The sequence below is a fragment of the Phragmites australis genome, chromosome 17 (assembly GCF_958298935.1).
Source record: "Phragmites australis chromosome 17, lpPhrAust1.1, whole genome shotgun sequence".
Classification (NCBI taxonomy): domain Eukaryota; kingdom Viridiplantae; phylum Streptophyta; class Magnoliopsida; order Poales; family Poaceae; genus Phragmites; species Phragmites australis.
Genome location: NC_084937.1, coordinates 23,204,686 through 23,218,911, shown reverse-complemented (window position 1 = coordinate 23,218,911; position 14,226 = coordinate 23,204,686). Strand labels below are relative to the sequence as shown.

Below are 14,226 nucleotides of genomic sequence, written 5' to 3'. Positions count from 1 at the left end.
GTGCGTCTTGATGTGTGAGTGTGTGGACTAGATGTCCGTGTGATGTGGTTCCTGGCTCGATCCGCCAGAAGCTGTGTGGTACTAGAGGTACACCAGATGTGATAAAAGGGACTGCGGAGTGAGGTATAGCCCCTCCCAGGACTGAAAACCCCCAGATACAACTTGTTACCAGGTCACCTTCTAATACGTTGGGGACTTGAGGTGATACTCAGTACCAACAGAAGATGCCTGCCTTTGTTTCAAAAGCTTTGTTGCGTTTATTTCAAAAGGGTAACAGTGGAGAATATAACTTGATACCTGCATAAAACCTGCTTTACGCTTAAAACTATGCCGTAAAGCCTTATCCTTGAAATATCCATTATACATCTATCAACCCCTTTGAAGTAATATAGGACTTGTTGAGTACCTTCCGTACTCACTCTTGCTGTCATTCAGATGAAGAAGCCGATGCTGACTTCGCTGGAGGAGAAGCCAGAAATGAAGAATAGTATCTAAAGTCGCGTTCGCACCCTCGTTGCTTGTGGCTTGAGCTTTTGTTCCGCTGTGTGCTTTGATGGCCGCTAGGCCAGATATGTAATATACAGTATGGGTTGTAACCTTTTGTACTCTAAACCATATTAATTATGCACGAAGTTTGACTGTGATATCATTCTGTTGAATTCTGTGCGTATCAGCTACTTGATCCAGGGACTGATACATGAGGCACAGGGGAACCCGGGATCGGGGTCCTGACAGTTCCAGCATGGTTGCTCACTGTTTCTCAATTTCATCCTTTTGCAACTTAAGGTTACAATAGGACCGAACAGCCACATCATTGATCCCGGCCTTGAGATGAATCCGGTGATCCTGACGTCTGGTGGCAGAAGACATGTTGGCTCACCAAATAAAGCTTCATATTCAACTAATAAAAAACCCAAATCTGCATCAATGGTCCCAATAGCATGGAGAGCGACCTCTTTAGGCTGAACAACCTTCCACATCATGTGGCGCTCGTGTAGGTTAAAGGACATGGTAAGAGCAGAAAAATCCCAAAGAATCGACCCTAAGGCGCAACCATTGAGTGCCCATAATAATATTAAATCCATCGAGCCGAATGGAATAACAATCTATGTGGAGGAGAGTTTGATCCATAAAAATCAGAAGATCGTGGCAAAGTCCAATGCAAGAAAGGCGATCTCCATTAGCCACGGTAACCCTCAAATCAGTACGGACTGGTTCAGTATGGACTGGTCCCAGCATTGATAAAATTATGTGTTAAACCTGAATCAATAAGTGCAAGCAAAAGGAGATCATCCACCTAAACTTGGAGATGCATAGTACACCCTGTGTTGTGACCAGAAATAGCATGTATGGAGATGAGAGGCTATAAATAGTCAACACGCTTCGGACTCGCATTAAGGACATCATTGTCAGAGTCATCATATTTGATATAAAAAAAGTTGTGCACAACGATGGCCTCGAACAAATTTTTTGTCATTATTGAAGCACAATCCTTGTTGTCGATGTTCTACCATCTCAGCTGAAGTTAGCTGTCGATCAGGGTGGCCTGTGCCAGATGCTATAGAAGTTGAGGCAACCCCAATAGTTGTAGAGGAGGTTGTAGGAGCAGAAGGATTTCCTCGAGATGGTCAGCTCCCTGAACTTGCACGGTGTGAATTGAGATGTTGTGCCTTGAGCTCACAAGCACGGGCTAAGCTCATTGCCTCCTCCAAGTCCTTCGAATGTTGTAATTCAACATCAATGCGAAGATCACCATGAAGGCCTGAAGTAAACATCTGCTACTGTTGTATTTCAATTAAAGGTTCTACACGATATAGTAAGGCCAAAAATTTGCCTTGATAATCCTCCACTAAAGATGTTTGAACCAGCCGGTTTAATTCACCCAAAGAATTATATCAAATTGGAGGATCAAAACCAAGATTACACATCTCCTTGAAGTCTGTCCAGGATGACATGCCCTTATTGCATTCAACATGAAAATACCACTGTTGGACGACTCCGGTCATGTGAAAACTTGCCAACCAAGTTTTATCGGCCTCATCCGTGCGCTGTGGACAGGACTAATCCGTGTGCGTGCCAGGAGCGTTCCGCACCCAGACACGCAAAACGACAAAGCGCAGAGCTGCCGCTCGGGACGGGCAGGCGCGTGGGAGCAGGCCGTGGGCACGCGAGGCCAACATGCACACGCGGAGAGCTCAAGCTGGGCCTGCGGGTCTTTGTTGGGCGAGACTCCTTTAGAAAGCTTCTGAGAAAAAGTTAAACTCAAAATTTGTCCACAAAAGTTATCTACAAAAACTTGTCTACAAAACTTGTCCACAAAACCTATAACAAAAAATTTATCTACAAAACTTGTAATAAAAACTTATCCATAAACTTGTACTGCAAACTTAGAACACGTGAGCCTCGCTGGTGGGCCATCACGCGTGCTCCTTAGGGCTCATCTGGGCCGGCTCGCACGTACACGAGCGAGCGCGCTAGTGCGACAAGCGGGCACGAGGCAGGCCGCAACAAAAAACACACACATACACGCGCCCGCGGATTTAGCCTACCAGCCCGAGGCCAACTGAGGCGCGAGACAAGAATTGTCGTTCACGACTTGGCAGCCAGCGGGCACGCTCAAAACAGTTTTTGCAGTGCGATGTTCACGAAAAAATTGATCACATCTATTTAACCATGGTAATAGGTCTTTTTTACCATCATATGTCGGAAATTCCAACTTATAATAACAAGGAACCCCTCCTTTGAAAGTGCTATGCCCATAAATCCTTTTATCTCTGGACTCATCTCCTTCAGCCGCCGTAGAAAACTGAGAGATGGACCCTGTTGGGGCTACCAACAGACCCTTGCCACCTAGCTGCGGTGGTGTAGAGCTAGCAGGAGAAGCTTCAATGAGTTGCCTGCAATCTTTGCTCTTCTCTAAAGAAGTCATATGAGCCTCTAAGGAACTAACGGACATATTGATCTGGATAAATTTATATGCCAATTTGGCTAAAAATTCTTCCATGCACTGATCCGGCTTCTTGTCCTGCACCTCCAGCAACTCCTTGATTGCTTCTTTGTCCATACGTGTAGAGGATCAACAAAGTATTTGAAACCAGATGTAATAGCCTACGGTTGAGAACAAGAGATAAGTAGAGAAATAGAGATGAGATAATAGATTGTATTGATATTGCTTGTCTCGTACAGACTGCCACCCCTCTCTCTGTATAGGGGGCTAATCCTACTCATAGAAAGTTACAAATCCTAGTCCTAAACTGACTCCAACATATCTATTTATAACAAATTGAACCCAATACTTCTATCTATAACAAACCGACTCCAAAACTGACTCAATCCCTAACCCAACTTAACTAATCTGAATTGATTTATTTCCTTTTTGAGACGTCTCCTTTAATAAGTAATTCCACACATAACAGGATCATATCAGGATCTGAAATTTTGCAGCATGATGCGTCCATCTACGGGTCATTTACATGAATTTTCCTGCGATTTTAGCGCGGTGGCACCGGAAGATGGCCAGATGGCGGGACCTATGGGTCGGTAAATACCGACCATCCCAGGAATTCGCTTCTCCTTTTCAGTTCTCGCTGTGGGGATTGCCTTAGGCTCTGAAGTTTTGTACCGTGCTGCGGCACACTATTCCCCGTCTCCACGATTTTTTTCAGAAATTTTGAGTGCGATTGCCACCGGCAAATGATGATCTCCCTCGGTCTGCATTTGTTTGGTTCGCGCCCAATGCAAGCAAGGCTTTGCATTATGCAAGTGAGTCCGGCCCGCTGCCGTCTGCTCCATCAGGCACATCAGCACCCAATGCAAGTAAGGCTTCCAGTGGTTTCGATTGAAATCCCGGAGTTTCTAATGCTTAACGACGAACTGGTGACTGCATTAACCAGGTTGAAGCCACTAGAAACTACGAACAAACACAAGTTCACATCGAAAGCTCAGTGTGGTCGTATTCCCTGGAATGTGTTGGTCGATGATATTCCGACCTCTTCTAGTTGAACTTTGCGTTCAACTTGCCCAAAATCAGAAGATGCACGAAACACAACTGAAAATCTTCAGGATGACACTAATCAGCAACCCACATAACTGAGTACTAGTATATAATGCCAAGATCAAGAAAGACCAAGAGATCAACGACAAACTTCGTTTCAACCTGGACTCATCCTGAATCCCGATCACAGTTGGTTAGGTGTCATATTGAGTTCTTCATCATCATAAAATATGCTTATATTGTTGCCTAGGCGTCGGCAAGCGTTACAACATATGTAACTTAGAATGGTGCGGGTGCGACCAAAACCAATGGCGACATTAAGGTGCAGAACAAGAGCACCTTGCAGATATATAGGCATGTTTGGCAGAACGCCTAAACTATGGGTAGAAGATATTTGAGTGAGCCATTTTGTTCACATTTTAGACTAAAAATAAATGTTTAAACCACTTTACTTTAGCTTTCAAATTCCATATCCTGTACGAATGAATCTAGGAGTTTGAGCTATGCCAAACATAGCCATAGTAATCATAATTCGGCCTTCTCATGAGCTCCGGAACAACCTGAGATCCAGATAAGTACACAAGATCAACCGATTCAGGTAGAACCAGGAACGCAGTGTTTATCACAATGGACCCCAATATGGTCCACAGAGCAAGCGGCCACATACAGAGGCACGCATAAGCACAGGGACATAGAAATAAACATCAAAAAGTAACAAGATGCAAGTCCATAAAACTAGGACAAGACTGAAGCTCAGAGAGATCATAATCAGGATGGGTTTCAAACTTTCGGTAAGGACAAATTTAAATGATTGCTTACAATGAGAAATTATTTTCTCCTAGAAGTTCTTCATTTAAATTCGGATAGAGCTTCACCCTAGTTTTCACCATCAACCACAAAAAAGATCTAATGTTATAGGCTTATAGTTTAATTCTTTCACAAATGAGGCAACACTCAACCTGAATACCAAACATGATATTCTGATTTGTTGATACTATAGAAAGGATCAGCACAATAAATATATTAGAACAGAGCATTCATAATGGAGATGCATCAACCGAAACTTAACTAAACATAGAAATGGTATACCATATAACGCATAAGTTAGCATCTAAGCAACACAAAATACAATGATCCACCGAGAACAAAGAAAAGACCATCACTCCTTGTTCAACACCTAGATTCTGACTGAGGTAAGTGCACCTTGTCCATAAAAGTTATGTAATTTAGGCACAGTTCTATCTAGAAACAAAAGAAGACACCAGTTGCTCCTTTTTGCACTACTCACCAACCAAAAGATAACCCTTAACTCCTCAGTCAACCCTCCAGTGCATCAAGCACCATCTTCACTGTCTCCTTCATCAGTTCCATCCGGCGCAGCTGGTGCCTGATCTCTGTCAACCTAAACTTCCGCAGCTTTTCCTCCATCCCACGTGCTTTGGGGCCTTCAATCAGCTCAAATGCCTTCTTGAATGCCACCCCATTCGGGTGCTCTCGTGACAGATCTGCAACAGTCTCCCAAAGGTATGGAAATGCATCCTTCCCCTTTTCAAATTCAACTTTCCCTCTACTATTGGCATTCACAGCTCCAATCCCAGCGCCATTTCCATTTGCCATAGTGATTGGCCTCAACCTCCGATTCTTGCGGCCACGGTCATCCCTCCCACTGTCCATGCCCCCATCGCTCTCTCCACTCTCGCGCTCCTCTTCGCTCTCACCACCACCAGCACTACCTCCACCAACATCAGCCCCCCAAACCTTCTTGCCAAGCTCATAGACAGTGTGGTCATGCGGAGTGGACAAGTCTGGATCCCGCCCATTCTTGGCACGGGCTGCAAGTAGGTGGTACTTCTGCTTGAGACGCCGTACCTTATCACTGAGCTGCGTGGTGGTAACCTTAACACTGAGTTGGCCACGGATGTGGCCATGGAGCTTACTAATGTCATGCGTGGAGCCAGGGAGCACGCCACGTTTGGCACGGTACGCGACGAGGCCCCGCAGGATGACGAGCTCGTCAACAGGGCTCCAGAGCCGCGGCGGACGCTTAAGCTGCTCCACGGAGGACGGGACGGCGGCGCTGCGAGGGCGCTTAGGGCGCGGCTCGGAGAAGGAGGGCATGGACCGGCGGGGCGGGTCCATGGGGCGGGAGCTGATGGGCTTGATGGCGGCCGCCTCGGCGCGGGAGGGGCGCGGGGGAGGGAGCGGCGAGGCGTTGCCTTCGTCGGAATCGGCGCCGGCGGCGGGGTAGGCGTCGGCGTCGGAGGCAGGGGGCGCGGCGGAGCCGTCGGTGCCGGAGTTGGCGTCGGGGGTGCGCGAGCGCCGCTTGAGGCTCCTGGGCCTGGGCGACGCGGCCGCCTTCGGCGGAGCGGAGCGGTGGTCCGCGTCGGAGTCGTAGGCGGCCCCGGAGTCGGATCCGGCCGCGGCGGAGTCCTCCGCCGCCGCGGATGCGGAGGCGTGGGCTGCGGCGGCCTTAGGGTTAGGGTTGGGGGGTGTCGTCTTGGACGGGGACGGCGATGACGGGTGGAGGGCCGCGTCCGCCTCCGCGTCGGAGGCCTCGGACGCCGACCCCGACGCCGCGGCCAGGCGCTTCGGTGCCATGAGGGCGGCGGGGGAGGGGGAAGCGAGCGGGTCTAGGGCCTCGGCTCAGGGTGGTTCGGCTCCGCCCCTCGCGCTGGGGTGAATTGTGAGTTCTCTCTGTTCGGCGACTCTCGGGGTTGGTTGGGTCCTACTTGTACTGAAGAATTTTTAAGGGCGGCCGGGCGGCCGGAGTGGGCCGAGGGCTCGCGGGGAGGTGTGGTGAGGTGAGCCGAGTTCGTTCGGTGATGCAGTGTGTGTGTTCGATTGGCACGCGGAGAGGCAGGCACATCCAACTGGCTACTGATGCATGCAAGTGTGCTAGCAGTTCTGCTGAGTGCACAAACAAATCCCAGTGCTGATTACTCGTCGCTTTCTAAAATAATAGTCAAGGCATTGATGACAAGATGATGCTGGCCAGTTGAGTCTTTGGAATGGAAGCACAGTCGAATCGACTGGGACCTCGCAAGTTGCAAGGTTTTTTTTTTTGTTAATGACAAGTGTCGTACTGTCATCTGATGCAAGCACTCCAGTAAAAAAAAAAGCATGGTAAAGTAGACAGGAAGTACTGCGATCTGCTTCTTTGGACAACAGACAGCTCTGGCTCGTACAGTGAAACAGTAGCGCCCACGATATCAATATTATCGAAATGCTTGCACTCCGAATTCCGATATGTTTTGTTATCTGCATCGATCCGAAGGGAGCAGGCAGTCATGTTCGGAACGGAAACTATTTGCTGAGACAAGCATCCATATCAGAACTGACTTTATTTCAGGGACAAAAAAAAAGGGCACTCCTATCACATCAGTTCCCTTTAATTCAAATTGATTCTAGCATCCAAAAACTGAAAAACATCCCACTGAAATTGTACAGTTCACCGGGAAGCAAGCGAAACATTAGTGTTTCTCAGATTTACAACCTGGCTAATCGGCACCGAGATAGTTCCAGAATCATCAGAATCACAACTCATCATTCACTGGGGAGTTATCGCCCATGAGCTCGTCGAGGGAGAACTCATCCTCTTCAATGACCTCTCCATCTTTGCCGTCCCATGGTTCCGTTTCAACTATTGATGGGGCACCATTCAGAGGAAGATTTCCCTTTCCACCGCGCCCTGCTTCCTTCACAAACTCACTGCACGAGATAATTTTCACTGAGATCTCTTTCACTAATTATCAGGCAAATGAACCTAAAACAACAAGTTATAGGCGCAAGGAACTTACATGATTTCGTCACGCTGGAAGGCACTACGAAGTGGAGCATATGCACCTTTCTTCACATTGAGAGCAACCATGGCTGGATAGCCATAACCACCCACTCCAACCTGCTTCTCAAGATCAGCCTGCTTGCCAGCAGCTGCCCAGACAAAACTGCAAGGCAACATTATCCAGGGTAAGGATGTGTATATCAACAAAAAAGGATAGTTCTCAAGACAGAAGTGGCTACATTAGACGATTTTGTTGAGGCCAAGTTAATAGTAAGAAATTTACAATGTATGCAAATGCTTACATTACACAAAACGGCATTGCCATATTAATGTCAACTAGTAAGTTTTTTCAACGTCGAAGTAATTTTATCTCTTCTTTTAAGGTTAGAATTTACTATTTCATATACACACCAGTCATTGTCAAAAGATAAAATTCATTTTCCTTTTAGCAAACCCACTAAAGGAAACTCCAGTACTGACCAAACTGTTGAATTATTTTTTTCTTTTCTGGAAAATAATAACAAGAAGAAAAGGTTTCAGGTAAATTCCATGTAATTAATTCAGCTGACACTTGCCTGTATGGACTCTTTTTAAACTTCTCAGCAATAGATAATAGCAGCTCAAGGTACTTGTTTCTTCCTTCTGCCTTTGAATCAAGGATGTCTGGGAGAAACGATACAAAGCAAATGGCAGCAGAACCACACTTCTCTTCCATGACATCCTACGGAAGCCAACCAGTAGTATCAAACATAAATCACAGACTACATGGTCTCCAGAAATTGTCAGCATCATGAAAGCTTAGTCTTACCGGGCCAGTCAACTCAAAAACTTCCGGTGGAGCAGAGTTGGCTTCCAACTGCTCCAATGCAAAGGACTCAATAGCAGATGCAACTCTAGCCCCCTGGTAGGGGACTGGGCTCTCCTTATCAGCACCAAATACCAAAATAGTTGGAAAGCCTTGTACATTGTACTTGCTCATCAAGGACTGCAAAATACAAAAGTCGATTAGTATTTTGCAAAAGTGGTACTTGGGAAAGAAGTGTAATGAGCCATTCTTGGTGATCATCAAAATGGTACAAAATCAACCGGAATTTCAAACCAGGTTTCATGTTACATATGCCTCTAAAACCTGGTGTTTTGCGTTACATGTGCCTCTAAATCATCTAAATCAAAATGAAAATAAGTAATTTACAAATCTTTCATTGCAGTCTTGGTGTTCACCAAAAAATGGCAAGAAATCAGCAGGAGTTTCAAACTAAACTATTATATCTGTATAGGTATTGTTCGCTAGTAAGCAGCTTGGAAAAAAATATTTCACTTTTCATTACCTTATTTCCAAATAATAAAAAAATCTGAAGAGGATGATTAGTACAGGCAATACAAGAAAATGCAACCTAGGCTATTGGAGGAGACTATTTCCAAAAAGGACTAAAAGTACGGGTAATGGATGCATATAGAACAAATGTTATTACCAAAAGAAAACAAGAAGACTAAGGAACAAATAAAGACACACCTTTTCAGCATCACAATCAACATGCCCTAGCTTCACTTGGCCCTTCAAGTTCTTTGCAGCCTTTTTCCATTCAGGTGCCAATTTCTTGCAGTGCCCACACCTGAACAAAGAACAATATAGTTGAGGAGTCAAATATTGAATTCAGTTAACATGATTCACCTATTACCTTCAATAGACAAGGTACCAGAAAAGAAAATTCAAAACATCAGCGAACCAATTAAATAACTTGCCATCACTGATAAAATGAATAGGAACAGTTAAAAAGATTGGAAGCAACCTTAACAGCCAAAGCAGGCAATATTCCATCAGAAACATTTGTGCCATATATTGATAAAGGAAAAGAGTGAGGAAGTCTAGTCTAGCTCTATAGGGTAGGAAAGAGCAAGAGAGCAGTACTCATGTTCGTTCCTGTGTTGGGTTAGGGGAAGATACGAGTGATTGCCATCAAAGTGTAACAGACTTCGAGATAAATCTCGATCGTGGAAATTACCCGACCCAGTGCAGTAATTTCTTCCACAAATGTCCAAATAGACAGGAAAATAGAGGCTCGGACCAGATAACACTCTAGCCAATATTACATCAGAAACATCCGTGCCATATATTGATAAAGGAAAAGGGTGCAGAACATAACTCCCAACATTAATTTGTGAGCTAATGTTCTAGCAAAAGGTAGGTGTCGGAGGGTGAACTTCTCAAGCGGAGATCCGGAGGGACCCCTTTGAAATTCGGCCAGGAGGATGATTCTGAATCCGCTTCGCAAGTGAAATAAATGAGTAATGAGATGCAGGTGGAGGTGGAATGATCGGATGCAGAAAGTAGTAAATGCTTCAGGAATTTTTAGACAGGTTCGGGCCGCACTGAGCGTAATACCCTACTCCTGTGTGTATGCTATAAATTCTCTGAGAATGTTTCTCTGAGTGTCTGCTGGGTTACAAGAATGTTTGTCTAGTCTAGAGCTTCGTGCTCCTTGTTCTTCGGCTGATCTCGAGCTGGTCTCGATTTTAGCTCGGCTGCTCTATCTTGCACTTAGCTCGTACTGAACTTTGTTCATCCTCAACTTCCTTCGTTGTCTTTCTCCGGGGAGCCCGCCCGGCTTAAATACCCACCGAGGCGATAGCGTGCCCGGAAAGGATAGCGCGAGTTCCGATGCGCCATAAATGAAAAGTAACCATCATGGACTGCTGCGCGAAGTGACGGGGAGGGTTGAAAACGCGCCCCCGTCCGGTCTTGTTCGTCATCATGCCGTTTTTCAACGGGCGCCGCGGGGAGGACCCACCGGGCAGCCACCGAGCAGCCCAGCGTGCCCGCCCGGTCAGAGCAGGTCTAACGCAGCAGGGCGGCAGGCGGGGCGCCTCGAGCTCTGCAACGTTATCCCGAGGCGCGCCGGATGACGCGGGATGGGACCCGTGCATTAAATGTCCCCACGCCCCTCTGCCAGGCGGTGGCAGGGACTGATAGCAAGCGTGGGGGGGGGGGGGGCAGTTGGAAGTGACAGGCCATGCACCCTCTTTAAATGCAGCATCGGACCTCTCACCAGCTGACACCTCACTGCTGGGCCTCTGTGGGGGCCACCGGCGAAAGACTTCTCAGGCCCTCGGGGAACCGAGTGCTCGGGGGCCACCGTTCGCAACCCCGAGCACTCTCTCCCGGATATGCCCTTTCTTGGTCCTCGAGGAACCGAGTGCTCAAGGGCCACTGTTCGCCGCCCCGAGCACTCTCTCCCGGAACTGACTATCCTCGGGGAACCGAGTGCTCGGGGGCCACTGTTCGCAGCCCCGAGCACTCTCTCCCGGAACTGACTTCCCTTGGGTCCTCGGGGAACTTGGGTGCTCGGGGGCACTGTTCGCAGCCCCGAGCACCCTCTTCCCGGTACTTGGTCTTCTCGGGTCATCGGGGAACTCGGGTACTTATGAACCACTATTCATAGCCCCGAGCACCCTCTCCCGGAACTTGGTCTTCTCGTACCTCAGGGAGATAACCCCCGCGGGAGGACGTCACGTGGCACTCTGCTGTTCGGGCCTCGGGACTCGGGGACCCCCGGTTCCCGTGTCACCGACAGTAGGCCTCAATATATTATGAACAAATATCATGATTCGTGAACTGAATCTTCTGTGGTTTGGTTAAAATCTTATATATGTGTCAAACTTCTGAAGGCCCCACAGTTAATAAAGAATATTGTAAAAATACAACAGTATTGAAGAAAAATGACAAGCTAAAGAACATGAGCGTAAGGACAATACCCTAAAATGCACCTAGTACGAGATGACAAAATTGTACACAAGTCTTTTCAACTTTTTGCTTTTCCTTCTCTTCTTTGAGAGAAATAGTCAAATGCCAAACGATAGTAAATAATGTAAAATCAACCAAGCTACACAATGAACAGTACATGGACATTAAACAACATACCATGGTGCAAAGAATTCCACAATCCAAAGGTCCTTGCTTTTGATGACGAGTTCATCAAAGTTATGTGAATTTAATTCTATTGATGCACTTGGTTCATTTTTCTCACTTGACCCACCAGATGTCTTGCCACTTGACCCTCCTGATGCCTTACCATTCAACCTATCTCTAAGAAGGGACTTGACCTGTGAATTGCAGAACACATACATAATTAGAGTGATGCATTGACTGCCTAAAAGACCACTAAACAAGAACGCCATAAGTTAGAAGCATTGATTAGGATAGTTGTGTATTTAAAAAGAAGTAAACAGCTCGATCAAGTTCTTATCCAGTATATCCACGAAACTATTTTCAGCCAATGGAAAGATAGCAGTTGTTTTCATAATATAATTTCCTGCAGATATCCAAAGTCATTTATGTTGGCACTCAACAGACTCTTTTGATCTATAGAAGCTAAATGGTTTGTGGAAAGCGTAGAGTGCCTTCTGAAAACAGGGGTTCACACAAAGCAGGCAATGTCTTCAGGAAAAAAAAAAGAACAGCAAAAGCAGAAGTCACGCCTAGTATATTATAAATGCGACTGAAATATATCCGATGAACTAACGGGAAATTGTTTTTGGCAATGTAAGTAGGGTCTGGTGCAACAAACCTGCTGCAGAGCAAATTCTACAATTGGCTTTACATCTCTTGCTCCTTGATAATCGACTGGAGGTTTACCAGGGACAAACACCTTTAGAGTTGGAAATCCCCTGATTCCATATTCCTGCCCAAAAAAAGGACATCATGCATCAGAAAATCTTCAACTAAATTGGTAGCATTCCGTGCAAAGATCTATGAATGATAATTATGCAAGTAAGATAAAATTTGTGGTTGTCAAGTTGGCATTACTTTAGTCCAGAGGACTATTTAGAGAAGTGAAACAGAAGACTTATCAAGCCTACAGTATAAAAGGACTATTTAGTGACATTTTACAAAAATGACTTTCAATCAAATTATCTACCCCAAGTCTTTCTCATTATTCTTCAATATAGCATCCAATCACTTCATTGTAGCTACATTGGCAGGGGTATGTAAATATTTCACACTTGTACTCTCACTCTTGTTTGCCCACAAGTAGGCTGCTTATTGCATCTGATAACTGTTTTTTTTTTTTGTGAGAAATCAGATAACTGTTTGTTGGGGCTATTTCCTCTTATGGGTGTTTTAAGAGCCACCAGCCACATCAGCAATAAGTGCCTCTCAAAACATAAATATAACCCAAAACCAAAATACGCACTGAAGGCTATAAAAAAAATTTAGCCAATGCAAGAATGACATCAGATTATCATTAAATTCGACAATGCGTTGCTTCTCAACCATACAGGTGCGAGTTCTACATAATCAATCCTAATTCAAAATCAAGCTAGAAACAAAGTACCAAATCCTGACAAGCACCGGTTAAATTGTATCATTCTTCAGCAGAAATCTGAAGATACATGAAATTTACTTTACAGAAGTAAGACTAGCGGCTTTGTTAATAAAAATGGAACCAGGGTATTTCCCTCTGGCTCTTGAATAAAATTACTGTGCAGAACCAAATTCCACATTCTTACAAATTATAACAGTTTGGCATGCACAAAAATTCGGTGTGAATTCTAACTCATACACGGTGTTAAGTTTTATCCAAACAAAAAAGTTTAAACAATTTATATGCACTTAGTATCAATAAAGTTATCGGTCCTAGCAGTAATCCACCAAATAAGTGCCACAGTGAACAAAGCCCATCCCGGGTTTAATATTTGGATATCGAAACCAACTCGTATCGGTATGCCGCGTGCACCAGTAAGCAGTTATCACCTAATAAGATCGAATTACTGTACAATCGCAGCAACTGATGCCGAGATCACTACTGAACAAGCAGATCAGCACACACGCATGGACCAATCACAAGGAAACGACAGGGTCAACGAGTAGGCATGCTCACCTGCGCGAGCTCCTTGTGCGCGTCGGCGTCGAGCGCGGCGACAGTGGCGACACCCTTGAGCACGCCGGCGGCCTTCTCCCACACGGGCGTCAGCTGCTGGCAGTGCCCGCACCACGGCGCGAAGAACTCAACCAGCACCACCCCGTTCGAGTTCAGCACCTGCATCCAACGCAAAACACAGCACACCCCTGAGAGCGAACCCAAAATGGAGGCGCCGATCTGGTGGCGGAGCGGTAGTGGGAGTCGGGCGAGACCTTGGATTTGAAGTTGTTGGGGTTGAGCTGGAGGACGGGGGAGCCGGCGGAGTAGAGGGCGGCAGCCGGAGAGGCCGCCGCGGCCGCGAGGAGGAGGAGGAACGCGGCGAGGAAGGAGGGACACATGGCGGAGTTGCGAAGCTTCTGGAAGCAGGGGAAGAGGAGATGGGCAGTAGCGATCGGCTTCGTCGTGGTGGTGCGATTTAGGTTTTCTCTAGAGGAGACGGACGCGTGTGCGGACCAATCGGTGGCCTCCACGTCTGATGTCTGTCCACGTCGGAATGGCTTCGCGCTTCCTTGGCGCGACGGAATTGGTGG

General features: G+C 46.4%; 2 protein-coding genes across 2 annotated transcripts; both read right to left on the bottom strand.

Annotated features, from left to right (window-relative positions):
* Positions 1-5,058: 5,058 nt before the first annotated feature.
* Positions 5,059-6,844, bottom strand: LOC133896770 (STOREKEEPER protein-like). Its single transcript, XM_062337385.1, has one exon. The coding sequence runs from the start codon at positions 6,590-6,592 to the stop codon at positions 5,312-5,314; it is 1,281 nt and encodes a 426-aa protein (XP_062193369.1). The 5' UTR covers positions 6,593-6,844; the 3' UTR covers positions 5,059-5,311.
* A 476-nt stretch (positions 6,845-7,320) lies between these two features.
* On the bottom strand, positions 7,321-14,130 carry LOC133896769 (protein disulfide isomerase-like 2-3). The gene is made up of 9 exons (XM_062337384.1): positions 13,909-14,130; positions 13,655-13,813; positions 12,341-12,454; positions 11,695-11,876; positions 9,289-9,388; positions 8,584-8,760; positions 8,351-8,496; positions 7,792-7,938; positions 7,321-7,702 (listed from the first exon to the last, which is right to left on the bottom strand). Exons 1-9 carry the CDS (start codon positions 14,032-14,034, stop codon positions 7,528-7,530), a joined length of 1,326 nt encoding a protein of 441 aa, XP_062193368.1. The 5' UTR covers positions 14,035-14,130; the 3' UTR covers positions 7,321-7,527.
* Between the last annotated feature and the right edge of the window lie 96 nt (positions 14,131-14,226).